The 27,717-nt window shown below is 35.8% G+C and overlaps 1 protein-coding gene across 1 annotated transcript; it reads right to left on the bottom strand.

Moving 5' to 3' along the window:
• Positions 1-5,769: 5,769 nt before the first annotated feature.
• On the bottom strand, positions 5,770-26,188 carry zgc:77375 (uncharacterized protein LOC402927 homolog). Its single transcript, XM_051672330.1, has 8 exons — positions 25,845-26,188; positions 19,192-19,395; positions 15,833-15,945; positions 14,016-14,109; positions 12,352-12,385; positions 11,218-11,392; positions 9,375-9,563; positions 5,770-7,955 (listed from the first exon to the last, which is right to left on the bottom strand). The coding sequence occupies exons 1-8, from the start codon at positions 25,944-25,946 to the stop codon at positions 7,556-7,558; spliced, it is 1,311 nt and encodes a 436-aa protein (XP_051528290.1). The 5' UTR covers positions 25,947-26,188; the 3' UTR covers positions 5,770-7,555.
• Between the last annotated feature and the right edge of the window lie 1,529 nt (positions 26,189-27,717).

The following is a 27,717-nucleotide window of genomic DNA, read 5'->3' as shown; positions in this document are numbered from 1 at the left end:
GAACCTCGAAACTGCAGCAATGTTATAAAATGCTCAGAAGTCATGAATATTAGTAAACATGTTTCAGTAACATCACCGGAAAACAAAACATGTTTTGCGATCGGTAAACACAGTATCCCCTGAGTAATGTTTGATTCATTAAAGCATGACCAATATAACCAATATAAGCTTCAACAACCCTACCACAAAACACATCTAAGCATTATAGCAAGTTAGCCACTTTGCCAAACAGTTAACAGATAAACATCTGAAGACTGCTGTCCTGTCGCTGCTGTCCTGAACTGTGACTACCTGAACAACTGTAGCTTCTTCAGCCACCACACACGCGATAAGTGGCCAGTCCTTCTTTTCTGTGCTTATGGACATTACATAAACATGCAAGGAGAAAGAAGGTTATTTATTACTTTATTATATAAATCAAACCCAGATGGGACATTTAACAAAAGTAAAATCATTTGCATTCATTGTATTGTGGAGTTTATTTATTGAGGCTAGTCTAGTGAAATATCACCCATGAGTGAAATGTTCATTGATTGTATTTTCAGTGATTTTTATGCAGTTAATTGGAAAAATAGGATCATAGAATAAAAAAATAGAATAAGTAAAGAGAGCTGTTGAAAAAAAACTATGCTATGCGCATAATGCGCATGGTGCTGTATGATTAAATTAAACTTTGTTTTGATGGCTGTGTAAATTGTTTTACAAGAAGTTTTACAACTTTACCCACTCACAAGGTGCATGGAATTAAATCAAGGATAGAACAGAGGAATACAGTGACACTTGAGGTATAAGAAACTTTAATAGGACTTAAAATTAATAAAACAAACCAATGCATTTCAGCACGTAGGCCTACATCAGGGTTAAAATAAAAGTACAAAACATAAACATTTAAAAAAAATAATAATTGTTTTGACAGTATTGAACTTTAGAGAAATATGTCTAATTAATTACAAAAAAAAAAAAAAAACAATTACACATATCATTGATAAATGAGCATAATTTGTCAAAATTAATAATACAGGTATGTATGTTGTGTTGCAAAGCTTATGTTCGACTAGATAAGTTCTTCTGTAATATAATTATGCTGGGTCGCATGGGTTAAGGAAATTTGTCTGTTGAGTGACTGTGTTTTCCAATTCTAAATCAACATCCTGTGCGGACATGTTCACTTCAGATCAAATCCAACTCATGAATTAAAAGGAAACCAGTTCTTAAATTCTAAATTTTACCTAGCTCTAGAATCGTCACAAAGTATGCTTAATGCAATGTGAGTGTGACTATACAGTCTGTTTTGGCAATCCTTGTTCATTACCACCACTATAATTATTTATTGAAAAACATATTGAAAAAGAGTCCATGTGTAATACTTTATTTCGCACCACAGGTAATAAATTGGACTTGGCCAACTTGCGTGAAGTTCCCTTTGAGGATGCACAGACAATGGCTCATCAGTTGGATTGTGTTAGTGCCACTGAGACTTCAGCCAAGGACTCTAGTAATGTGGAAGAGGCTTTTAACAAAATGGCCACTGAGCTCATCCTCAGACAAGGTGGGCCCATGTTCAATGAAAACGTGACAGACAGCTTTAAACTTAACAGCAAGGATGTGACCAATGAGGGCTGGGGATGTGGGTGTTGATGACTATTCTTTTCTAAAGCATTAAAAGCTTTGGTTGTTACCACTCAGTTATAAATATATAAATCAGGTACCATCAGTTAGTGCTTGTTTTAAGTAGACAGATGCTTCATTGTAAGGATGCACTAGAGTAATTCAGAGAATGCACAGGACTAGGAACCAGTTTATGATGGTTTATTAAGAACATGAGACCCACAGAACAGCACCATCTAAATTTCTAATCCCTGTTGAACTTTGAACACATTCATTCTGATTACTGGTACCAAGGGCATATTTATCATGGTGTCACATCTTTTTTTATTGTGTTTTTAAAATCATAACCACTCAAAATTTATATTAATTTATTCTCTTGATTATTTAAATTTATAAAGACATATTAATGTTAAAATATCAGTTTTAAAGTAAGACATTTACATGTCAGCTAAGGTTTTGTACTGTACATCGCAGTTGCCCATGGACCTGAGTCAGGGTATATATATAGACGTACAGTCTGTTCAATAGTTTGTTCTGTCTTAAAGGAATAGTTCACCCAAAAATGAATGTGGACATTTTTACCCATCCTCATGTTGCTCCAAACAAGTATGACTTTTTTTCTTCCATAGACCACAAAAGGAGAAGTTCGGCAGAATGTTAGCATAAGACACCATTCACTTTCATTGCATATTTTGTCCATACATTGAAAGTGAATGGTGTATAAATCCATTTTTCATTTTCATTTTTGGGTGAACTTACATTTTAAGGTCTAAGGTCATGTCTAATTTTTGTAAACCATGTTTCCAGGTGTTTCTTGTCCACTGGAAATGTTTTGTAAAGATGTAGTTTTGTCAGATGATCGTTCTACACCAAGGTATACAGTACAGTCTATCCCTAACCGCCTCATTTTCATTCATATCATCAAATTAAATATGGCATTTTTCCAGACTAAGGTCCATTGCTTCTTATTTATTTTGCTAAAGGTTTCTTAACTCTTGCAAGACCTCTTGTGACAGTAACTCACCAATGCTTAGTTCATTGAGTATCATCTGTATTTCTATATTTTGCAAGTGATGCAAGTACTGATACTGTGTAATTATTGGTGTGGACATACACTGATCAGCCACAACATTAAAACCACTGACAGGTGAAGTGAATAACATTTATCTCGTTACAATGGCACCTGTCAAGGGGTGGGATATATTAGGCAGCAAGTGAACAGTCTGTTCTTGAATTTCATGTGTTGGAAGGGGGAAAAATGAGCAAGCATAAGGATCTGAGCGACTTTGACAAGGGCCAAATTGTGATGGCTAGACGACTGGGTCAGAGCATCTCCAAAACAGCAGGTCTTTTGGGGTGTTCCCTGTATGCAGTGGTTAGAACCTACCAAAAGGAAGGACAACTGGCGACAGGGTCATGGGCACCCAAGGCTCACTGATGTGCGTGGGGAGCGAAGACTAGCCCGTCTGGTCTGATCCCACAGAAGAGCTACTGTAGCACAAATTGCTGAAAAACTTAATGCTGGCCATGATAGAAATGTGTCAGAACACACAGTGCATCGCAGCTTGCTGCATATGGGGCTGCGTAGCCGCAGACCGATCAGAGTGCCCGTGTTGACCCCTGTCCACCGCTGAAAGCGGCTACAATGGGCATGTGAGCGTCAGAACTGGACCCTGGAGCAATAGAAGAAGGTGGCCTGGTCTGATCTGATGAATCACGTTTTCTTTTAGATCATGTGGACAGCCGGGTGCGTGTGCATTGTTTACCTGGGTAAAAGATGGCGGCAGGATGCACTATGGGATGAAGGCATGCCGGTGGAGGCAGTGTGATGCTCTGGGAAATGTTCTGCTGCGAAACCTTGGGTCCTGGCATTCATGTGGGTGTTACTTTGACACGTACCACCTACCTAAAGATTGTTGCAGACCATGTACCCCTTCATGGCAACGGTATTCCCTGATGGCAGTGGTCTCTTTCAGCAGGATAATGCACCCTGCCACACTGCAAAAATTGTTCAGGAATGGTTTGAGAAACATGACAGAGTTCAAGGTGTTGACTTGGCCTCCAAATTCCCCAGATGTCAATCTGACTGAGCATCTATAGGATGTGCTGGACCAACAAGTCCGATCCATGGAGGCCTCGCCTCGCAACTTGCAGGACTTAAAGGATCTGCTGCTAACATCTTGGTGTCAGATACCACAGGACACCTTCAGAGGTCTTGTGGAGTCCATGCCTCGACGGGTCAGAGCTGTTTTGGCGGCACGAGGGGGACCTACACAATATTAAGCAGGTGGTTTTAATGTTGTGGCTGATCGGTGTATGCACAAGAGCATAGTTTGAGTATAAATGAGACTGACAAGACTTATTACTGTATTTGACTTCCATGGAAGGGAATTTCTTAAAATTTTCACCAATACTGAACAGAAGTTCTTACTTTCTCTTTCACAGTTCACATCAAAAATGTACATTCTTGTCATTATTGACTCAACCTCATGTTGTTTTAACATTATGACTTACATTTTTCTGTGGAACAAGAAAGGATTAGAATTTCCCATTTGTTTTCTTCTATACAATGAATGTGCATGGTGACCAGGGGCTGTCAAGCTCCAAAAAGGACAAAAAGTACAATAAAAGCATCACAGGAACAGTCCATCTGACATGTACACTATATTCAAAGTCATATGGTAGTTTAGTGTGATGATCAGACTGACATTTATTGTCATCCACTCAGTACGTTTACATGCACTTTAAAAGTTCGATTTCAGTAAGACTAAAAATACTCCTATTTTAAATACCATGTAAATGCTTTAGTTTGACTGAAATCATACCAGTCCGATTTCTGCGAAGTCAGACTAAAATATAACCTAAATAATGTGACTGTAGCTCGGCTTTGTCCAGCATGTACGTGTTAATTGGACCATAACTGACGTTGGCGTTGTGCACATATTAATGATGAACAAATGGTCTCCCTTCTTTACTTGAAATGCCTATAATAATGTGTTATGGACATGATAGTTACAGGTACTTCATATCAAATCATATGGATATTAGTGGGACTGTCGTAGTCACCTTTCACTTTTATAGAATAGAGCCGCTTGGATATTTTGCTATAAACAACTCCATGACTTGTTTTGTGTTCTACAGAAGAAAGAAGTCAATACAGTTTGGAACCATTTTGAAACTAAAGGTGATAAAATATTGTCAGATTTTCATTTCTGGCTGCAATATTCTTTTAAATCTTGAGCATGGTATCACAGCCATGGTCAGATTTAGCCAGTGTTTTAATCAAAGTTTTGCATTTAAGATGGGCTTGTGTTGGGCTGTTTTCTGTACATGGATGGACATCTGCCATTCTCTTGGGGAAATTGGTTTGCAAACTATATTTAATGTACCTATGATTTATGTAAAATTGTATTAACTTAACATAAAACTAGAAAAGACCATTTTTAAAAATGCTTGACTGTTCTTGCAACCCTTTTGAACTGACTTTATTATAGATGTCACATGGGAATTGTTATTTTTTAAATTAATCCTGCATGCGTTTGAACATGCCACAAAGCCTTGTTAAATTAAAATAGTTTATATTACTAGCTTTTTAAACAGACAAAAACTAGTTTTTCTGTATAATCTAAGGTTTTTCTGATAATATTGTACCACGATTTTAATTTGCAACAAGATTGCACTGAAGAATTAGGAAATAGCATCAATAGCTGTTTCATCTCAAGTGAGCATAGTAACCATGGCCATTTTAAATGCAATATCTTCTATTCTATTTATATTTGCAATAACTTCTCATGGTAAAAATCTCAGTTTGGTACTTTTATATATGACTGATTGATGTATTGGTGTTTTGTAATTAAATCAAAATGTATATTCAGTATATGGTGGTTAAACTTTAAGAATATAAAAAGACTACAAATTCTTTCATAGTTTTGAAAAACAAATATGCTCCTTGCTTTATACAGAATTTTTGCTTAAGTATACAAGTGAAAGAAGACAATATTGGAAATACATTATGCCAAATGTACTTTATAACAGTAAATTACAGAAAGATAATTTTTTGAGAGGACATAAATTGCCTTTAAAATACTGATGATACTGATGGCACTATGACATTGTAGTTTGCTTTTAATGTCATCATGTTATATTACTATGCATTTTATGTCATTTTGTCAATCAGTGAAATGTTTAGCTTGAAATACATGATCAGTTTGTATTTAGTGTTAAATTGTAATTTTATTATTTTATCAATAAAATTGTTGCAGCATAAATTATGTTTAAGAGAACTCTTATTATTTTATTGATAAGGAAGCCATCTATAAGTTATTTAAAAAAAAAAATATGTACATAATATTCTACATCAATAATTCAATGTTCCAAGGGACAAAAAAAAATAATATTATTTCCATCCCTTAGTAATTTATTATACTACTTTTGCTCATTTGCTTAACAACAGTATTTCAGAGGTGCAAATAGCATATTCGTTTATTTACTAGCAAAAAGTGATAGATTTTAATAAACTTCCTTTATCTTCAAAGAATATCCATTAAGTTGTTTTTTTATTTCTCAGTGCAAAACTGTACTGTACTGTTCTGAGTAAAAAAAAATCTTACCACAATATAATGTAACAATAACCAAATAAAACATAAATAGGCTTGGAGGATGTAACAATTACTAATGTAACAATGCTTAAACTATACTCTGAGTTGATTTCTAAACATTTGTCTAATGGCACAATGCAGATAACATGGCTGATGTTGAAATAATCTGCAGTATTACATTCTTACTATTAGTCATACCAGTTGGTAAAGCTATAACAGCTTAAATTTAGAGTAATGTAATGTGACAAAATCTTTTTAACAATGTCGAACCATTATGAAAATAATAGTAGTAATAATGGTCTATGACATACAGCACTGTTGATTAAAGTAAAACCATCATAGATTTAGATGAATTTAATAGCTTATAATAATAATAAAAAAATCCTGTTGACACACAAACACTTTACAAGTTCAAATGAAATCATGCTAACCAGCAGAACTAAAATGTCACAGTATCTTTAATGACTTCTCCTGGTTTCTCACTTATGGGTTGTGCTTATTTGTTGAGGTTCTCTCCAAAAAACAAATATATATATATATATATATATATATATATATATATATATATATACACACACACACACACACACACACACACACACACATACTGCAATGAAAATACTGAGTAATATAGACAGTTGATAGTATAACAGTACCAAAAATAGTGAAACAATGAGTAATATCATTATGTTATAGGAGTAATTCACCCCAAAATAAAAATTCAGTCATTATGTACTCTTGCGTAGCTCCAAACCCTTGTTAGTTTCTTAATGAAGAATGTACTAGTCATCTGTTTCCATGCAATTACATAAAATGGGGACTGGAGATTTCAGGCTTTAGAAAGTAAACAAAAGCCCCATACAATTGCTTTGTGTGAGAAATAGACCGAAAGTGACCAAAGAGCTGTTAACTGGTAAGAATATACTGTATCATTGAGTCAGTGAGTTAAACCTGAGGACTGTATGCTTTTGTGAACGAGATCAAACAATTCATTTGAAAGATCCAACTCAAAAGAATAATTTGTTTATAAATCGTGTAATTTTTTTCATGAGTGCCAAAAACAGCTAGGTCTGTTTTTCCCATTAAGCTATCGTATGGCTTCAGAAGATCTATATAATGCATGAGTCATTTGGACTACTTTTAAGATACTTTAATGCTACTTTTATGGTGCTTTTGCATTCTTTTTGAAGCTTAAAATCTCCAGAATCAATTCTTAGTAACTGCATGAAAAAAAAAGACAAATGCATTCTTTAAAATGTCTTCTTTTGTGTTTCACAAAACATAGATAGTCATGGGTTTAGAACTACAAGGGGGTGAGAAATTGATGACAGAGCTATTCTTTAATTAAACTAAACTGCTGTCTCAAACTTTTCCATCTCAAATATGAGTTCAACAGCAGCATCCACGTCCTGTACGATCCTCTCCGGCTCAACCAGCGCAGGGTCAAAGTGGAAGTCACGATGCCCGTGGAAGACTGTCTCTTTGATACACTGGTTAGCATTTTTAGGTAACTCCATGTGGGGATTGTAGACTCCTGTGCACACCAGAATAGACTTGCAGGACATGGCAGAGGGTGACGCGAGCTCACTTTCCCAACCATTGTCCATATCCACCTCCTGCGGGACAGGGCTGGGTGCCCCAGTACCAGTCACCACATTTGCCACTGCTTTGATGGTCTTCCTTGCCATTCGTTCCTCGAGGTAGCGATTGTAGAGGTTGGCACCATAAATATCAGTCATCAGGTTGTCCCTATTCAAAGGATTAACATAAGATTTAATTACTTTACTGATTTAGTGAAAAGACAACGAGAGAAACAGAAACAATTATTAAAATATAAAGGAAAGCAGCAATTACTGGCACAAGCACACCTATGGCATATGGCATAGCACCCCCAGTGGTGATTTTATGACAACTAGGTTTAAAGGGATAGTTCACCCAAAAATGAAAATTCTCCCATAATTTACTTACCCTCATGTGTGTGACTTTACGTCTGCTGAACACAAACGAAGATTTTGAGAAGAATATCTCAGTGCTCTAGGTCCATACAATGCAAGTGAATGGTGGACATAACTTTAAAGGTCCAAAAAGCATATAAAGGCAGCATAAAAGTAATGCATATGACTCCAGTGGTGAAATCCATATCTTCAGAACTGATATGATTTTGGGTTTTGGATGTGAAACAGATCAATATTAAATTCCTTTTTTACTATAAATTCTCCTCCCTGCCCAGTAGGTGGCGATATGCATGAAGAATGAGAATCGCCCAAAAACACAAGAAGAATGTGGAAATGAAAGTGGAGATTAAAAAAAAAAAATTACTTAAATATTGAACTGTTTCTCACCCACACCTATCATCTCACTTCTGAAGATATGTATTTAACCACTGGAGTCATGGATTTATTTTATGCTGCCTTTATATGCTTTTTGAGCTTCAAAGTTCTGGTCACCATTCACTTGCATTGTATGGACCTACAGAGCTGAGATATTCCTCTAAAAATCTTTGTTTGTGTTCAGCAGAAGAAAGTCATACACATCTGGGATGGCATGAGGTTGAGTAAATGATGAGAGAATCATTTTCATTTTGGGGTGAACTATCCCTTTAAGGCTAAGAGCAGAACTATCCCTTTAAGGCTAAGAGCAGACCATTTTTTACTTTATTGCTTTTGACCAGTAGGTGGCATTGTAACCAAATTTATGTGGCATTCTTAGACTGGTGTGGTAGTGATTTGCACAAATATTCATATCAATATACAAAACAGTAGCCTTATTTCCTGATTTGCATATTTGTCAGTAATTTGCAGAAAAGGCACAAATCAGTGAACGAATCTGAAGTATCTATTTGGTGAACGGATTCAAAAGACACATCACTGGAATGAATCAAAATTGCCACCACTAATGTTTTGTTAGAAAGCAAATGTCTCATATGTGATAAATATGACCAGGGATCAATTTAGATCTGTACAATGTGAAAAATTATAAGGAAATGTAATGAAACAGAATTTTCATTATATAATATTTCAATAGGGAATTTGTACTTTTTTTTACTGCTATAGGCACAGGTTAGAATAACTTAATTTCTCTGTCAGATTTGAAATCCACTCACATGCACACACACAGGGAAAAACAATGCTGGCAGAGAGAACCTATTAAAATGTGAAAGTGTCTCACCCAATAGCATAAAGAGATCTGATTGGTGCTCCCCAGCCTCTCTCTGCAGCTTGCTCTCTAATGAGGTACTCAGCAAAATGATACGTCAGTTCACTGGGTTTCCCCATCAGGGCCTCATACTTGAGATCTTTGCCAGTAATCTTCTTATAGATGCTCTCCAAACACACCATGAAAGTGCCGTGACCGAATCTGTTGAGGTGGAAAAGGTCAGATCCCTCAAACACGAAAATTTCACATCAATTGAATTTGAAGTATACATTTTTTTGCACTGATTAATTAGCCGGCCTCAAATCTTTTTATGAGGTTTTTCCTCAATGCATTACATGGGGAACTCACTAATAATAAATGATAGCGTCCCACTGATAGCGGAATTTATTTGCACATGCATTGTTGTTTTAGCATCTAATTCCCTAAAGGAACTGTGCAAATAAGGTAACGGTGCAATCGAGCCAAGAAATTTAGTGCTGAACACAATTTGCACAGCACAATTCCGGTTAAAAATGCTAGGTTGTGGAGGATGCAGAAGACTACCATGACCTGGCTACATTACTGGGACTGCACAGCATCACTACACTACACTGATTTTTTTTAATGTTTTTTTATGTTTTATTAAAAAAAAAAAAAAAATACATAAATAAATAAATATTTAGCTAGTTTTTGCATAGATTTTTTCTAAGTAAAATCTACTCCATGACATAATTTTGATTAAAGTAAGTAAATTTAACTTAAAACATTTAATTAAATACTATAACTTTTACTTACAAATCTGATGTATATGGTACTTGAATAAACTTTTTATACATTTTTATATATTTTGAACTTTCCTTATAAACACGTTTAAACGTACAAAATGACAAACGGAAGCTTTCCACAGGGAAGCTTATTGCATGCCATGTTGTCTACTAGACAACATCACCTTGCATTACTGGCAATAGAAACAAGATACAGAGCTGCACATGCAGAACTCAACACTTGGCACACAAAACGATAATGGTAACAATCAACAAATAATTGTTTTTATCATGAACGGTTAATTTTGAGTAGAAAATGAATTTGGTTACTTCTTTACAAAATAATAAGCAAGCAGTGAAACCATGCAAGCTCATGAATTATTCATGCTGGGAACACCAGCTTCAAAAGTTAAGTAAAATTGACTTTTTATTTTCCAGTGAAAATGACTGAAATTAGCGAATACATATGCCAAAGTTTTTTACTTTAGGATTGATACATGATGACACATTGTAAAGATAAACAATCATAAATATTTACTTTTAGCTAGAGCATTCATTTTTACATGTTTGAATGGAGTACAAATGTAGAATTTACTTAATATTTTCAAGTTCACACTTAAACTTACTTATTCAATGAAGAAAGTACTTAAACTTTTCTACTATATTTACTTCACCACAAAATACTTTTTTCTCAGTGTACTGTGATCCAGACACCTACTGTTGCCGTGATCAATAGAAAATGTTTTTTGAGTAAGACACAGTCTATAATAAGCCTAATTTACATAGAAAACATGTTTGTGCTAAAAAGAATGACAATCACATATTACCGTCACTAATTTTAATACAGCACAGCCCTATTTCAGCTCACTTAGTGGCTGGTTATATTGGATTGTGGTTGATTAGTTAAGAAGACAGATTTATGTGTTGAATTACTGTGCGCAAAAGTGACGCAACCGTTTAGTGAACTCAACCCTATGTGTAGTTAGTTCAATGTGTCACACCATCTTCTTAGTAAGTAAGACCTTAGCTTATTGCAAACTTTATGATCTGTCATATTAATAAAGGCGTAACATATCTGCATCCTTAACTTAGTACAGAACAAAATGTATCACCTTGGTGAATGTGCCTCTGCCATCCACATCAGATCCATGTTACATGCTAAAAGTGGCAGATGAGAGGAGTGAGCACTCTTGTACGCATTGCTCAGATTCCCATTGGTCAAAAGGATATCAATGATCAGTTGTAAATTTGTTTCCCATCTAATAGGCTCCCCAAACAGAACCACAGCTAGAATGACAGAAGACAAGTAATTGTGAGATATTATCTGTCAAAGTCTTGAAAACAAAAACACTCTAGACAACTGTGTGTCTGTGTTTGTATGGTGAAGGGGCTTATTTTGCACATGGGTGAGTTGAATTTGAACAATATGGATATTAGAGACAGCAGCTGTGTGGATATTTGGCTTATAATGTGCACAAATCAGGTGGCTTCTACTGCAAAATAATTAAGGTTCCCTTGTCTTCTACAAATTTATAGGGGCAGGGGAAACTACATTGACATGTAAGCATTGTTAACAAATGTTAATAGGGTAACCAATTAGTAAAATAAATAGTTCACCCTAAAATGAAAATTCTGTTATCATTTATTAATGCTTTCCCCTAATTCCAAAACATTATTACTTTTTTTTTCCTGTGGAACACAAAAGGAGATGCGAGGCAGAATGTCCGAGCAGCTCTTTTCCATACAATGATAGTGGATGGGGATTTTTATTGATTTTTATTAAGCACCATAAAAGTAGTTCAAATGACTGCCAGTGTGTAATATTCCAAGTCTTCTGAAACCATATGACAGCTTTGTGTGAGGAACAGACTAAAATTAAAATCATTATTTACTGATTATTTTGCACTCTGCCATAGCTCTCAAATTTCATTTGCATTCTGGCACACAAGAACCAGTTTGAATATGCGTATGTGCAAAGGGATTTGAGAGCCAACTGCAGATTAGCATCTACTTTCATTATATGGAAATGAGGATATAATAAAATACTCCTTTTGTGTTTCATGGGAAGAAAGAAAATATTTCAACTAAACTGAATTTTACTTAAAACTGACCATGTTTGTTGAAGTGTTACATGTATGTTTGTTGAAGAGTTACATGTGTATAAAGAGTTACAGATAAAGGTTGTAAAACATTGCAATCATGCTGCGAATCCCACAACTATCCAGTTATTTGCAGAAATATCTTACCTTCAACTCTGGGGAGGTTCACCACAGGGGAAGACTGAAACAACAGGGAAAGGATCTGGTTTCTTTCATATATGCCGTTATTTACTTATATTTCATCTGACTAAGCACGTAAGCCATTCTAGCAACTGACTCACTCACAGCACAACCAATTTCAGGATTTAGAGCAATATACTGTATGAGATTAACTACAAAAAAACCGTCAAACATTTTCACATATGTATTCACACACACCAGCAACAGGAAAGGGAATTTGTGAAATCTGCCTTTCCTCCAGTTAGAAAGAGCAGGGCTTTATGTAAAATGTTGTTTCTATAAATAGGTATGAGTTTGTGCAAAAGCTCTTGTAATTGCCAATGGATGTTCTCTTCAGATAACATTTGTGTTTCACCTGTTCTAATCTGACCTAACAAGGGTCTTCTCTTTAAAAGTGCAGTTTCTATTGTTCCCCTGATTAATGATGAAGTATAAATCTGTCCTGGCTAGTGTTTTAGGTAGTAGCTTAATTCTGGGCTGAATACAAGTTAAGCTCAATCGACAGCATTTGTGGCAAAATGTTGATTACCACAAAACATATTTTCAACTCGTTCCTCTTTTTCTTTACAAAAAAGAAAAAAGTTATAGTGAGGCACTTACAATAAAAGTGAATAGGTCCAATCTTTGGGGGGTTTAAAGCCAGAAATGTGAAGCTTATCATTTTATTAAAGCAGTTAGATTGAATCCGTTAAAACTCATGTTTTTTGTTTTTTTTTAGCTGTAGTTTCATTTTTACAGTCATTTTAGGGTTTTGGGTTTGTTGACAATAACTCATCACGGTAACTAAGTTGTAAAATGTAAAACTTTACACAGAAAAGGTTAGTAAGCAATTTTATCACATTAAAATCATGTAAACATGCATATTGTTTGTCTTGTGGCTATCATTTTGAAATAGTGAGTATGTTATCGTTTACGGCTTGGCCCCATTCACTTCCATTGTAAGTGCCTCACTGAAACCCAGGTTTTTGCTTTTTTTTTTAAAGATAAGGAGATGCGAGTCAAAATTTATTTTTGTGGTTATCAAGATTATACCACAAATGCTGTCATTGAGCTTAACTTGTATTAGACCTGGAATATTCCTTTAAGGACAATCAGTAGATTTATTGATAGGTTACAAAAGAGGTAATTGCAAATCAATTTGTATAAAGAGTACATAATGAATATAAAGCACTAATTCACCACATAGCTAATTATACTGAGTACACTAATAAGGGGTGTAAAAATACATCAATTAGACAATGAAAAGTAATACTCACTGTATTACACATTTATTTAATATCCAAAATATAATTTTTGACCTATACATTAGTTGTAAAAAAAAAAAAAAAAAAAAAAAAGGGAAACGTTTTGAAAGGTTTTTGTCAATATTACACTACGGGATAAATTGTCCCTCCAGTAATATTTGTGTGTCTAGCTTGTTTTGGTTTTTTTTAGAATTATGGATTGTACCAAATTAATCAAATCAAACCAAAATTTCAAGTTTTATGATGCATCGCATCATTTAGTTAAGTAAATGTCAATTAAACATTTATACCCCTAACACTAATCATTTTAATCAGACATGTTCAGTAGCAGAGGACATTTTAAACAATGCAAACATCAAGGTGAACATGTGATCACAGGACACTCACCGGTAGTTTGGGCCGTCTGTTGTGATCCACCATGTCCAGCAGGGGGAAAGACTCTCGCAGCATGTCAACACTGACCACATTTGTGAAGCCCACACTGATACAGTGTGTTAAGAATTAATGTATCTCATGGGTTTATCTAAAGGTCAGTATCATTGTTTTGATGATTAAAGTCTATTTGGATTCAGAGACAAAAACAAGAGATCTGAGGCATTATAATAATCCTATTCCCCATAGTAAGCTTCTAAATACTATGACTTTATAATACTATCACGTTGTGGAGCGGGACGTGGTCATGTGTCTGTTACTGGGGAGAGAGGAAGCGGTAAGGGCCATCACCTGGTGATTAAATGATACATAACACCTGTGTCTCATTATTGTGATGACGGAGATGGGCTTGAAAAGGTTGCTGAGAACGCCAGTGAGGGAGAGAGAGAGTCCCAGTCACACAGACCTGCCAGATCATGAAGCTAAACGCTGTAAAGCTGTTAACCTTAATTATTTATGAGTTTGTGTTGTCTCTTACGACTAAGGCTAGAGTGGATACCTTGTTGTGAAGCTGAAGAGTAAATGCACTGCTGTGAAGCTGAAAAGCCAGAGACTGTTTGTTAGACTGGTAAACTATTAAAGCTTGATTTACCTGGACTGCCACCCCGCTTCCTTATTATTGTTGATTCTTCTACACATGTCTAAATGACATCAAGAAGCATTAAAGAGCAAACATATTCTGCTTTAGGAATGACAATCACTTCCTCTGAAAACTAATTAAAAACCTATTTATATTGTATTTAGATTTATATTGAATCTGTCTTTTATATTATCTGTTGGCATTCTATACAAAGCATCACAGTTTTAGTTGTTACATTCGTCTACCACACAACTGTTTCATTATGAGGGCTGGGCGATATGGCTAAAAATATCATGAAATTTTTTTTTCATGTCGTTCGATATCAATATTTATCACAATATACATTTCATACCATTAATTGGGGAGGAAATGCATTCCACATGTTTGTTAGATCGCAAGAATGGATATAAACATAACTTGTTTCTTTACAAGTAAACCCCAGAGGGTAAGCTACCTTTAAAGTATACGGTAATGCACCATAAACTGGATTGCAAGCCGCCAATAAACATCACAAGAAGAAATGCTTTCTTGTCTGTGACAGCACTATGGATCATGAAAAAACATTTAACTAAATATTATGTAAATAAACAGCAATGTGTTGTGTTCAGTAGACAGCAGTATTGCACTGTCAGTGCTGTCTTGTTCGTTACACAATTATATCATTTTAACCGGATAGCTAGCTAGTGGCTCCCAAGCCTCATTACCAGTTTCCCTGACATCATGTCTATGTAGCCGCTAGCCTGAAAATACTTCCTAACAGGCTGATTTCATGACTGCGATTCAGTTAGCTAGTTGTGTGTATAACTTTGCAGACCTACTTGCACTTTTTACGAGACATACCGGATATGATCGTCTAGATTTAGAACATAGGCTTAATATAGAAAATTACTCAATAGTTTATCATCGATATTGAAAATGTATTTTTCCGATAAATATTAGTTTCGTTTTATCGCCCAGCCCTAGTCTGTATTTCAATGAAGCAATATCGCACGAGCAAGGATGCAGTGATACAAACAGTGGATGGAGTGATACAAACATTAAATAAGTCGAACGCTGTTATTCTAAATATCAGCACTGTTGGAACACTGATTGGCCAATCAAATTAGAGGACAGGACCTAACTGTTCTATACAAATACAAAATGAAATAATGAATACTGGAGGAAGAAACTGCAGAACTTGGTGGAAGGATACTTTTTGGCAATGTCAAGCACAGGACCCTGTCCAGACACCAGCACACACTTGTCATGGTATTTCTTGAACATTCTCAAAGGGCTGTGAGACATCATGACTTGGTCTTGAGATATCTATGAAGGAAATGAACAGATACTGATAATCCATTCATAAAATTTCATGGTATAAGCATGTAACAATGTTGTATTGTTCAGATTTTGGATTGTCTTTTTAAAGGTCAAAAATGTTAAATTTTTTCAATGTTAAAATACTTTCTACAATCCATTTACATTTAAAAGATTATTCTGGGTTCAATACAGGTTAAAGCTCAGTCGACAGCATCTGTGCCATAATATTGATTTCCACAAAAATAATTTGGGCTTGCCCCTCCTTTTCTTCAAAAAAGCAAAAATCTGGGTTCCAGTAAGGCACTTACAATGGAAGAGAATGGGGCCAATCCGTAAACGTTAAAATACTACTGTTTCAAAAGTATATCCACAAGACATAAACAATGTGTGTGTTTAGTGTGATAAAATCTCTTACTAACCTTTTCTGTTTAAAGTTATAGCCAATTTTACAAGTTTGTTGCCATGACTATGCAATGTCAACAAATTCTAAAACCCTAAAACGACTGTAAAAATTACGATATAAACAACTTTACAGTTCAAACATTACATGAGTTTTAACAGAAGAATTCATGTAAGTGCTTTTAAAAAAGTATAAGCTTCACATTTCTGCCTTTAAACCCTCCAAGCATTGGCTTCATTCACTTCCATTGTTAGTGCCTCACTATAACCTCGATTTTTGCTCTATTTTTTAAAGGAGGGACAACTCAAAATTATTTTTTGTGGTAATCAACATTATGCCACAAATGCTGTCGATTGAGCTTCACTTGTTTTGAATCTGAAATATTCCTCTAACCATTAGCAGACGCTTTCCAGAGTAAACGAAATCCCAGATTAATAAACTCAGCAAAAAAAGAAACATCCCTTTTTCAGGACACTGTATTTTAAAGATAATTTTGTAAAAAAAAAAAAAAAACAGATAACTTTACTGATCTTTATTGTAAATGGTTTAAACAATGTTTTCCATGCTTGTTCAAATTAACCATAAACAATTAATGAACATGCACCTGTGGAACAGTCGTTAAGACACTAAAAGCTTACAGACGGTAGGCAATTAAGGTCACAGTTATAAAAACTTAGGACACTAAAGAGACCTTTCTACTGACTCTGAAAAACACCAAAAGAAAGATTCCCAGGGTCCCTGCTCATCTGCGTGAACGTGCCTTATGCATGCTGCTTGGAGGCATGAGAACTGCAGATGTGGCCAGGGCAATAAATTGCTATGTCTGTACTGTGAGACGCTTAAGACAGCGCTACAGGGAGACAGGAAGGACAGCTGATCGTCCTCGCAGTGGCAGACCACGTGTAACAACACCTGCACAGGATCGTTACATCCAAATATCACACCTGCAGGACAGGTACAGGATGGCAACAACAACTGCCCGAGTTACGCCAGGAATGCACAATCCCTCCATCAGTGCTCAGACTGTCCGCAATAGGCTAAGAGAGACTGGATTGAGGGCTTGTAGGCCTGTTGTAAGGCAAGTCCTTACCAGACATCACCAGCAACAACGTCACCTATGGGCACAAACCCACCTTCGCTGGACCAGACAGGACTGGCAAAAAGTGCTCTTCACTGACGAGTCGCGGTTTTGTCTCACCAGGGGTGGTGGTCGGACTTGCGTTTATCGTCGAAGGAACGAGCGTTACACCGAGGCCTGTAATCTGGAGCGGGATCGATTTGGAGGTGGAGGGTCCGTCATGGTCTGTGGCGGTGTGTCACAGCATCATCGGACTGAGCTTGTTGTCATTGCAGGCAATCTCAATGCTGTGCGTTACAGGGAAGACATCCTCCTTCCTCATGTGGTACCCTTCCTGCAGGCTCATCCTGACATGACCCTCCAGCATGACAATGCCACCAGCCATATTGCTCATTCTGTGTGTAATTTCCAGCAAGACAGGGATGTCAGTGTTCTGCCATGGCCAGCAAAGAGCCTGGATCTCAGTCCCATTGTGCACGTCTGGGACCTGTTGGATCAGAGGTTGAGTGCTAGGGCCATTCTCCCCAGAAATGTCAGAGAACTTGCAAGTGCCTTTGTGGAAGAGTGGGGTTACATCTCACAGCAAGAACTGGCAAATCTGATGTAGTCCATGAGGAGGAGATGCACTGCAGTACTTAATGCAGCTGGTGGCCACACCAGATACTGACTGTTACTTTTGATTTTGACCCCCCCTTTGTTCAGGGACACATTATTCCATTTCTGTTAGTCACGTCTGTGAAACTTGTTCAGTTTATGTCTTAGTTGTTGAATCTTTTTATGTTCATACAAATATTTAAACATGTTAAGTTTGCTGAAAATAAAAGCAGTTGAAAGTGAGAGGACGTTTCTTTTTTGCTGAGTTTATGTATGCAGAGAGAACTATTTACGCCAATTGTTGGTCAATTCCCCAGAAAAGTGTGAATACTGTTGCTCTGTAGCACTAATTAAAATATTGGGTTTTTTTGCACCCCGACCAGCCAGAAATAGCAACACTGACTCAACCAACTGAGTGAGTTTGGGCAGGACTTTCTGTTTGATCAGTCAATGGAAGACAGGTTTAGTGTTTGGGAAACAATCATTATTTTTGCAATTCTGTTTGGTGACGCTAGTGGCACAGAAATAACACCACTTTTAAATGAAAAAATTAGTTGGTTCATAAAGGCAGTGATCATACAACACTTAAAGGCAGTGAGTATGGAACTGTGGGTAAATTACATTTTAAAAGCTCTAATTTGTGAATCAAGCAGCCAAGTTAAACATTTGTATTTTTCAGCAAGAATATGAGAGGATGTGGGTGCCTGGGTAGCTCATTGAGTAAAGATGATGACCACCACCCTTGAAGTTTGCGAGTTCGAATCCCAGGGCCTGCTGAGTGACTCCAGCCAGGTCTCCTAAGCAACCAAATTGGCCCGGTTGCTAGGGAGGGTAGAGTCACATGGGGTAACCTCCTCGTGGTCACTATAATGTGGTTTGCTCTCAGTGGGGTGTGTGGTGAGTTGTGTGTGGATGCCGTGGTGGAACTATGTCTCCGCGGTAACGCTCAACAAGCCACGTGATAAGATGTGCAGGTTGACGTTTCAGACGCGGAGGCAACTGAGATTTGTCCTCCACCACCCAGATTGAGACGAGTCACTACGCCACCACGAAACTGAGATTTGTGCTCCGCCACCCGGATTGAGAGTCACTACGCCACCACGAGGACTTAGAGTGCATTGGGAATTGGGCATTCCAAATTGAAAAAAAAAAAAAAACATTATGAGAGGACGAAACTCACAGGAACACCCAGTATGTGAGACAGTTGATCTGCTTTCTTCTGCCGCAAACAGTTGCCAGCATTTGTGACAAAGACGACTGGAACCACAAACTGCCCCTTTGAGTCCACCAGCTTCTGGAAAGCTCTCTTTGCTGCTGGGATGGGGGTCTTCCCCCGGACTAAGACCCCATCAATGTCAAACAACAATCCGAAGCTTGGCTGGAACTGTTGAAGAGATTACAGCATAGAGGTAAATTTTACGAAAATATATCCATGGCACATTTCAAAATAGAGTCTTTTTTATGACATTGTTATAATGCATCCAGACATTTTACTTTTGAGATTTTTGTAATTCCTTGATTCACAATGATCTCATTAGATTTTTACAATAACAAAATAGCTCTAATACAATTATTTTTTGTAATAAATGTTTTTTATTTAAATCAGCATTCAACAAATACTATAATAAACTAAATATTTTTTCACATTACAGTAACAAGAATGACATTTTATTGTTTACAGTTGTCAGAATTAACAGGGTAAATGTGCCTAATTGCCATGAAAACAATTACATAATTCAAAAATATAATCTCTTATTTATTTCTTTTGATTTTGGGGTGAAATATGGTGTTCTTGACAGGCTTTTGTGAGAAAGGCCCCAATATACTTCATACGAAGTCGAAGAATGAATGGGTATTACATAATTTAGAAAAATATCTGGCCAAAAAGAAGGTGTTTTTGAGTTCGTTTCAGTGGTTCAGAATAGCTCGCTGGGGCAAACTTTTAGAAAAACTTCTTATTGGCTCCTAAACACCTCTTTACTGCCATTGGCCCATGTCATCAGTAGGTGTGACCTGAAGCTCCACCTACTTTGAGGCTGACAGCTAATTCTGTTTATGTTGTTCAGTCGGTCAAGATCAGGCATTAACACACCGGCGTGCATTAGCAAGTTATTAGCGAGCTGGTGCAAATGTACCTACACTTGCATAGAGGCATTTTCCAAGACCATGACATGTTTGTTTTTGTTTTGTTTAATTAGTCTACCAAAGGAATCAAATCTACTCAAATACTCTCAAGTACCCATTCACTCATGTGCCATCTGTAGCCAAAAGCCATTGACACATCTGCCCAAAGTAAGATATCTCTTATCATCATACTTTTGTCTGTATTCTGCCCATTAACACTCTTTCATACACCCATCTTTAAAGTAGTATCAGTGTCATCATAAATTACAATAACAGAGTTTAATCTGCGCATATCATGGTGTATAGTGTGTTAGCGCATTAGCGCCATGAATTCAGAATGTAAACGAGACAAATGGAACAGTATCTACTGCATGTATATTACTTGAAATCATCATCAAATGGTTAAAACACCTTCTATTATGTACCTCATGTGAATTCTACTAATAGAATGAGGCATGAAGTCATTGATAACACATTTTAATGTCACATTAGTTTTACATGTAGTCTTGTTCGTTCTCATATTTAAATGCTCCTCTAAATGGCTCCCACAGCAGTGTGGCCAGTGTTTGAATGTTCGCAAACAGTCAGAGTTGGGAGGGTTACTTTTGAAATGTATTCCACAACAGAATACAGAATACATGCTATAAAATGTAATTTGTAATGTATTCTGTTAGATTACTCAAGGTCAGTAATGTATTCTAAATACTTTGGATTCTTCAGCACTGGTAGATTTTTTTTACTTGTTTTGACTATAAAAACTCTACAGCTACTGTACGTAAAACAAAATACACATGTTAAAAATACATTCTCTGAAAAACCTAAATATCTTATGCAGTGTTGTTTCTAAAACAAGATAAATCTAATTGATCTTGTTTTAAGGATTTTTAGATATTTTTACAGGAAAACAATAAAAAAATTATTATCAAGAATACGATTTTTGCCCTAATATCAAAGGTATTATTAGAAAAAATAAATTATTATCCAACATGAATTTTCTTGATAAAGAAATATGATCGTGCCTGGTAACATGTGCATGTAAATTGGCTAGAAATAGCATTTTAGCTTAGCGTAAAGCTGACAATTTACACAAGGTTTATTTCTATTTCTTCTGCTCCAGACTTACTTCTCTGTCTGCTCGTATGAATGTAACACATCATAAGAAAGTGTTTCACCACTGTTCAAATGCACTTTGAATCACGTCATTTATATGTTTAAATGTTTTCCATCTGAAAGAACTAAACATTAAATGAAACAAATGACAATAAAATGCAAAGTAATCTCTTCAGTAATCAAAATACTTTTTGAATGTAACTGTATTCTAATTACCAATGATTTAAATTGTAACTGTAGTGGAATACAGTTACTTATATTTTGTATTTTAAATACGTATTCCCGTTACATGTATTCCGTTACTCCCCAACACTGCAAACAGTATAATGTTGCTCTGCTGTTTCGAACTTCTTTTTACCCCTGAACAAAGAAAAACTTCTCGGCAAGTATATCCGGCCTTTAAACTCACAATTATGGTGAGCACTAAAGCTTTTACAAGTGAATGTATATAATGGCAAATTCAGAAATGTTTTGGTTTGGTGACATTAAATAATTGTAAAGATAAAATAAAAAGTAAAGAAAATTATTTGTACATGATTTTGTTATATTAAATAGTAATGCACAGTGAAAACCTTAATCCAACTTCTGTCACAAGAAGGATTAGATGTATGCCTTCCAAACACTGTGCATGATTATGCACGAGTAGGGATGATGCTGTGTAAGACCTGACCCTCACTGGACATTTGTCCCTTGTTTTGTTAGCATTTTCGTAGCATGCTTTCTGTGCTCATACACTTGAGGATTATGGCTGGTTCTGACAATCTGCTCAAATAAAACAGCTGCACTTCCCCCTAAGGGACGTCATGTTTTTCCACTGCAAAAAAAGAAATTGATGTCAATCATTCCACTCCAGCTCTCGCATAAGAAGCTTTCTGAAAACAGAGCAAAGACCATATCAATTACCTGATGTTTATTAATATAATTAAGTGTGTTTACTTTGTGTTTGACAGTTTTTTCTAGAGTACTGAATCTTCAAAATCTTCAGTATGTATAGGGAAGAGGTTCAATTTCACTGTGTGAAACTGCAGAGACAATTTAAAATACATATGCAGAAGAGTAGAATTCCTAAGTAATCTGTAGCTTGCAGAAATTAATTACTTTGTATTAGGGGTTTTACTACTGACTGTGCACAATGAATGAACTTCACTGAGAAATATGCTGGTAAAATAACTGGCTAGAACAAAACTAGTTCCAAGTTGAATCTTGAAAGTGTTTACATCTTTGTATATCATTATATAACTTTAACATCACAGGCAAAGTTATACACCATGCATTATCTGTGAATATTTGGACTATTTGTACTTCTAAAAATGTATTTGTCACAGTGTAGGACCATTTAAAGGAATATTCTGGCTTCAATACAAGTTAAGCTCAATCGACAGCATTTGTGGCATAATGTTGATTACCACCAAAAATAATTTTGAACAATTATGTACTTATAACGGAAGTGAATGGGACCAATTTTTGGAGGGTTTAAAGGCAGAAATGTGAAGCTTATAGTTTTATAAAAGCACTTACATTAATTATTCTCTTAAAACGCATGTATTACTTGAGCTGTAAAGTTGTTTAAATCAACATTTTTAAAGTCATTTTAGGGTTTTTACAGTTTGTTGACATTACATCGTCATTGTAATGAAGTTGTAAAATAGGATATAACTTTACACAGAAAAGGTTAGTAAGCCATTTTATCACACTAAAATCATGTAAACTCACAGGCATATTGGTTATGTCTTGTGGCTATGTTGGGTGTGTCTTTTTTTTTTTTAAGAAAAGGAGGGGAAAGTCTAAATACATTTTTGTAATCAATATTATGCCACAAATGCTGTCGATTGAGCTTAACTTGTACTAAACTCTGAATATTCCTTTAAAATAAACTAGTGAAGTAAAAACGGTAATTAATAAAGGTGAAAAAATTAGAAGAAATGGTGACCAGTTACAAGACAATTTTACATAAACTCTTGGATTCGTTATGCAGCAACTACCCAAATACATGTGTTTTTAAATCATATTAAACATAGACTAGAGAGTAAAATTTGTGTAAACATATGCTGTTTGACATTTTTTTCTAAAGAATATTAAATCTTCTGAATCTGCAGTATGTATAGGGAAGAGGTTTAGTTTCACTGTGTGCGCATTAGTTGTGTGGGAAAATATAAGAAAGCACATACAGTCTGTCCTTGATACATGTACTGTTAATTCTAACCAGGGGTGTAAAGTAATTGTGTAAAAGTACTTATTATACTTAAGTATTTTTAGGGGGGATTTGTACTTAAGTGCAATTTAAACGGAATACTTGTACTTTTACTTAATTACATTTCCAAAAAAAAAATTTTACTTCTTACTCCTCACAATTTTATTTAAACTTGAAAAGTACTCTGAAAAGCGGCTGTGTGGAGTTTTAACCAAATTTCGGATCTGATTTGAGCTTCGTATACGTTGAAATATTTGTGCGACAAGACCGCATGTCACTGCCCGACTGAATGTGATGTATTCATTCAAAACTATGAGCATGAAGTGAGAAACACTGACAGGTTTTGTCCTATATGCCTGCTACTTCTACAGCTTGGACAGCTATGAAGTCAAAAATGATCATTTACATTGCAAATATATGTATCTAAAAACAAAAGGCTTTTGTAATTAAATGTGTACATGTCACTTATTTCTACACTTGCCTTCATATTTAAATCATATATATGAATTTCTACTTCCTATTGTTGAATTATTGTTGTTGTTGTTGTTGTTAGGCAACTATTAATTATAATAATAACTATAAAACCAGCAATGATAATGATGGTAATAATGAGAATAAAAATAATGGAATCTGAGTAAATATTAATTTTACTGAATTCATCCAACTGCTCAACATCAAGGTTTGGTATCAAACCTCAGAAAACAATTCACAAACCAACAACATTACTAACTTTCTTCAAAGCTTATTTTGAATTTTTTTTTTATATTGTCTCAAGAGGCTGGGTGCTCTGACATCGCAATTCGTAAGTGCCTTCTCCCATGCAAGGAACATTGTGTGACTGTGGCAATGTTTTTACAAAAATAAAATTATATGGTTCATTACAAGTCTCAGGGCAGTTCCAAAGTGAAATGTCCACTGTGTGATGCTATAAGCAATTGAAAAGTTCTTCTGAACAGATGAGTTCTTAAGGTTAATGTTCTATCAAGATTAAAATCAACAAAACCTACCTCCCTATCCTAAACCTTAAACCTAAAAGCAAATGTGAGATAAAAAACACAATTTCTGAAGCAACCACGTCATTTTGTAGTGCTTCTATGTCACTTTCGGCTCACGTGTCAACTCGTACCCTGGTCCTTTGTCTTGAATATGCAACACTCTATCAGTTGAGCTACTGCACAATTTGATCACATTTAAACAAGCTTGTAAATGTAGCTGGTTATGTAATGAAAATGAGTCATGCACTAAAGTAAAAATGTTTATATGTCATAAGATAGTAAGTGTTTATGAACTGATAATCTGTTGTTTTACTTGTTAATAGATAAAAGGCATTGTTGTTTTAGCGCCTCTAGTGTTTATCCCACCAGGAAATTGTTATTTTACGTACAACAGGCCACATTTTGAAAAACTTTAATTACTGTAACATGATTCTTTGACCAGGTTGCGATTGCCACTGGGGGAAATATATGACAGCCGTCAGAGACAGTAAAAAGTCGACTTAAACCAATCCAATTTAACGACATCCTCTCTCACACAATCTCCTCTCTTGATTTCATTCTAGCTAAGAAAAAAAATTACTTTTTACTTTTTTAATACTAAAGTACAATTTAATGTGAATACTTTTTTACTTTCACTCAAGTAGGTTTTTGGCTAAATACTTGGACTTTAAATTGAGCAAAATTTTCACTCACTATATATACTTTCACTTAATTATAGTGAGTACTTTTTACACCTTTGATTCTAACAAATATTACAACTGCTCAAAAACAGTGACTGTACTAACCTTGTTTTTACATTATAATGGCATCATCAACTATTTTCAAGAACAAAATGTGATTTCCCTCTTAATACAGAATGGTAATTGACTACATTTGAAAATGTCAAGATACAGATTCCTTTCAGAATCAAAAACACTGCAGACTGTGTCAGCATCTAATAAGACACATGGATCAATAAGACTGCAGCTGTACACAGATGTACTGTGTACTATATCCAAGAGATCATATGGACATTACAGCAATGATCACCAACACAGCCCCAGGTAAACACCTTTTATTTTCTATAATAGTGCCAGCAATGATGCTGCACCAACTGGAAGGATGGTCATATTGTGATGGGGTGCTGCATCCATTTAAAGAAACAGTTATAAAATGAAAGACATCAAAAAAGTTAGTGTCAGCACATAGCCTATGAAGAATCATTATTAGGCAGGATTCCCTTTGTGAAAGAACAGTTGGTAAACACTACAAATAAGGAAGTAAAGGAATAATTAGTTTTATTCACATTTATTTATACAAAATGTTATTATAAAATACACACATTTAAAATCTATACTAGAAGGGATCCATGGCTTGAGCAAACATCATATGATGATGGTGATGTAGATGTAGGAATGTAAACACGTCAAGTACCTTACTGCACATTCCGCATCGCCCCGGCGCCGGGACACGTTGTACTTGTTGCCGGGAACACACACAGCTCGCAGACCGCATGAGCGCGCTTAAGGCCTTCATTTCGCATCTAATGATGATACGACGCTTTCCGATCCGTTTTCCTGGCCGGTTTCGACCGCGTCCAATTCCTCCATGTAGCTTTTGTAACGGTGTGATGTGACGACAGAGAAAGGAGGTGGTCCAAATCTATCAAAAGACTTGAGTCAGGAAATAAACATCCTCCCTCGCGGGTGAATGGAGGAATCTGACACTGAACGAGAGCGAGCGACGCGACGCAAAATAGAACGCACCCAACGAAGCAGTGTCTTTACATTAAAGCACATCATGTCTTCTTCACTAGATAGGGTGAATATGGCGGGGGAGGGTGTTTGAATCGAAACAAAGGCACATCAACTGCGGCAGATGTGGAAGTAGGCTAGTGACGTCGCCCGCACACATGGACCCATTCAGGATTTGCTACATCACTGCTTTGATATCCACTAACATGTACATTGAAACCAAATTATATACATTTACAAATACAAAATAAACATAAGAATGGCACATGGACGTTACAATGTGTATAAGAAAGACCGGGGCTAGTTGTCACAATTCGTAATCCAGTGAATATTTCTCAGGGAAGTCAATTTCTTTATAGGCATAAGGGCCGTTTCAGAGCATATGGGGGCCCTAAGCGAAATCCTACCTAGAAATCACCCCTCCCCCACCCATTAATGACCCCACAATACAGTCGTCAACAAATTTGAATATATTAACAAATATTTATAAAATTATTATTATTATTATTATTATTATTTTATGTTAAAAAAAATCTATCAAAAAATGATCTTACTTTGTGGGGCCCCCTGGTGGCTTTTGGCCCTAAGCGGCTGCTTATACTGCTTATAGCTAGAAACGGCCCTGGGCACCTACCTTGAGTTTTGACTATGTAGTCTAGTACTCTTGACTACATAAAAAGCTACTGAACATTTCTAATGTTATTGGCTTGGGAAAAAAATAAACTGTTCAAACAAGTAACACACATTGACTTTTTTTTTTTTTTTTTGACAACATGCCCCAATACATACGTTGTCTGAATGGAACCTGCCAACTATAGGCTTTCAGCTAAATTTAAACAGTAAAATATTGTGAAACAAAATAAATCATAATGCCAAAATGTAAAAGCAAGTAATGCAAAATACAAACCAGTGTTTATGTAATATATATATATATATATATACATACACACACTGGCGGCCAAAAGTTTGGAATAATTTTGCTCTAATGGAAAGAAATTGGTACTTTTATTCACCAAAGAGGCATTCAGCTGATCACAATGTATAGTCATGACATTTATATTGTGAAAAATTACTATTACAATTTAAAAAAAAAAAAAAATTCAGAACTTCTTAAACTACTTCAAAGATTTCTCATCAAAAAATCCTCCACGTGCAGCAATGACAGCTTTGCAGATGCTTGGCATTCTAAGTGTCAGTTTGTCTAGATACTCAGGTGACATTTCACCAGTGGTGATTTCTCAGGGCCAGCAAAGCCTTCTCTGCTGGTGTAACATGCCTAATAAAAAAATATTTTTTCATCCTTTCATTCTCATTGACCTTTTTGCCTATGTATTTTCAATCGCTTTCCACTCCTAATTCATCTACAAACAAATAGCAAAAAACTAAAAGTTTATCCATTCAGAATTTATTCCTCGATGCTTACAAGCAAAGTGTAACAACTGTTTCACAAATCGCATGCCCGAAGCCATGCTCCTTAGCCGAAGCAGCGTGTGAGTCTGAGCTCCACCCCATCAGAATTTCCACTGAATCCCTCAACACTGCAGTGAACAGGC

The sequence above is a fragment of the Myxocyprinus asiaticus genome, chromosome 35 (assembly GCF_019703515.2).
Source record: "Myxocyprinus asiaticus isolate MX2 ecotype Aquarium Trade chromosome 35, UBuf_Myxa_2, whole genome shotgun sequence".
Classification (NCBI taxonomy): domain Eukaryota; kingdom Metazoa; phylum Chordata; class Actinopteri; order Cypriniformes; family Catostomidae; genus Myxocyprinus; species Myxocyprinus asiaticus.
The sequence above is the reverse complement of the archived record's forward strand: the minus strand, read 5'-3'. Positions and strand labels throughout refer to the sequence as shown.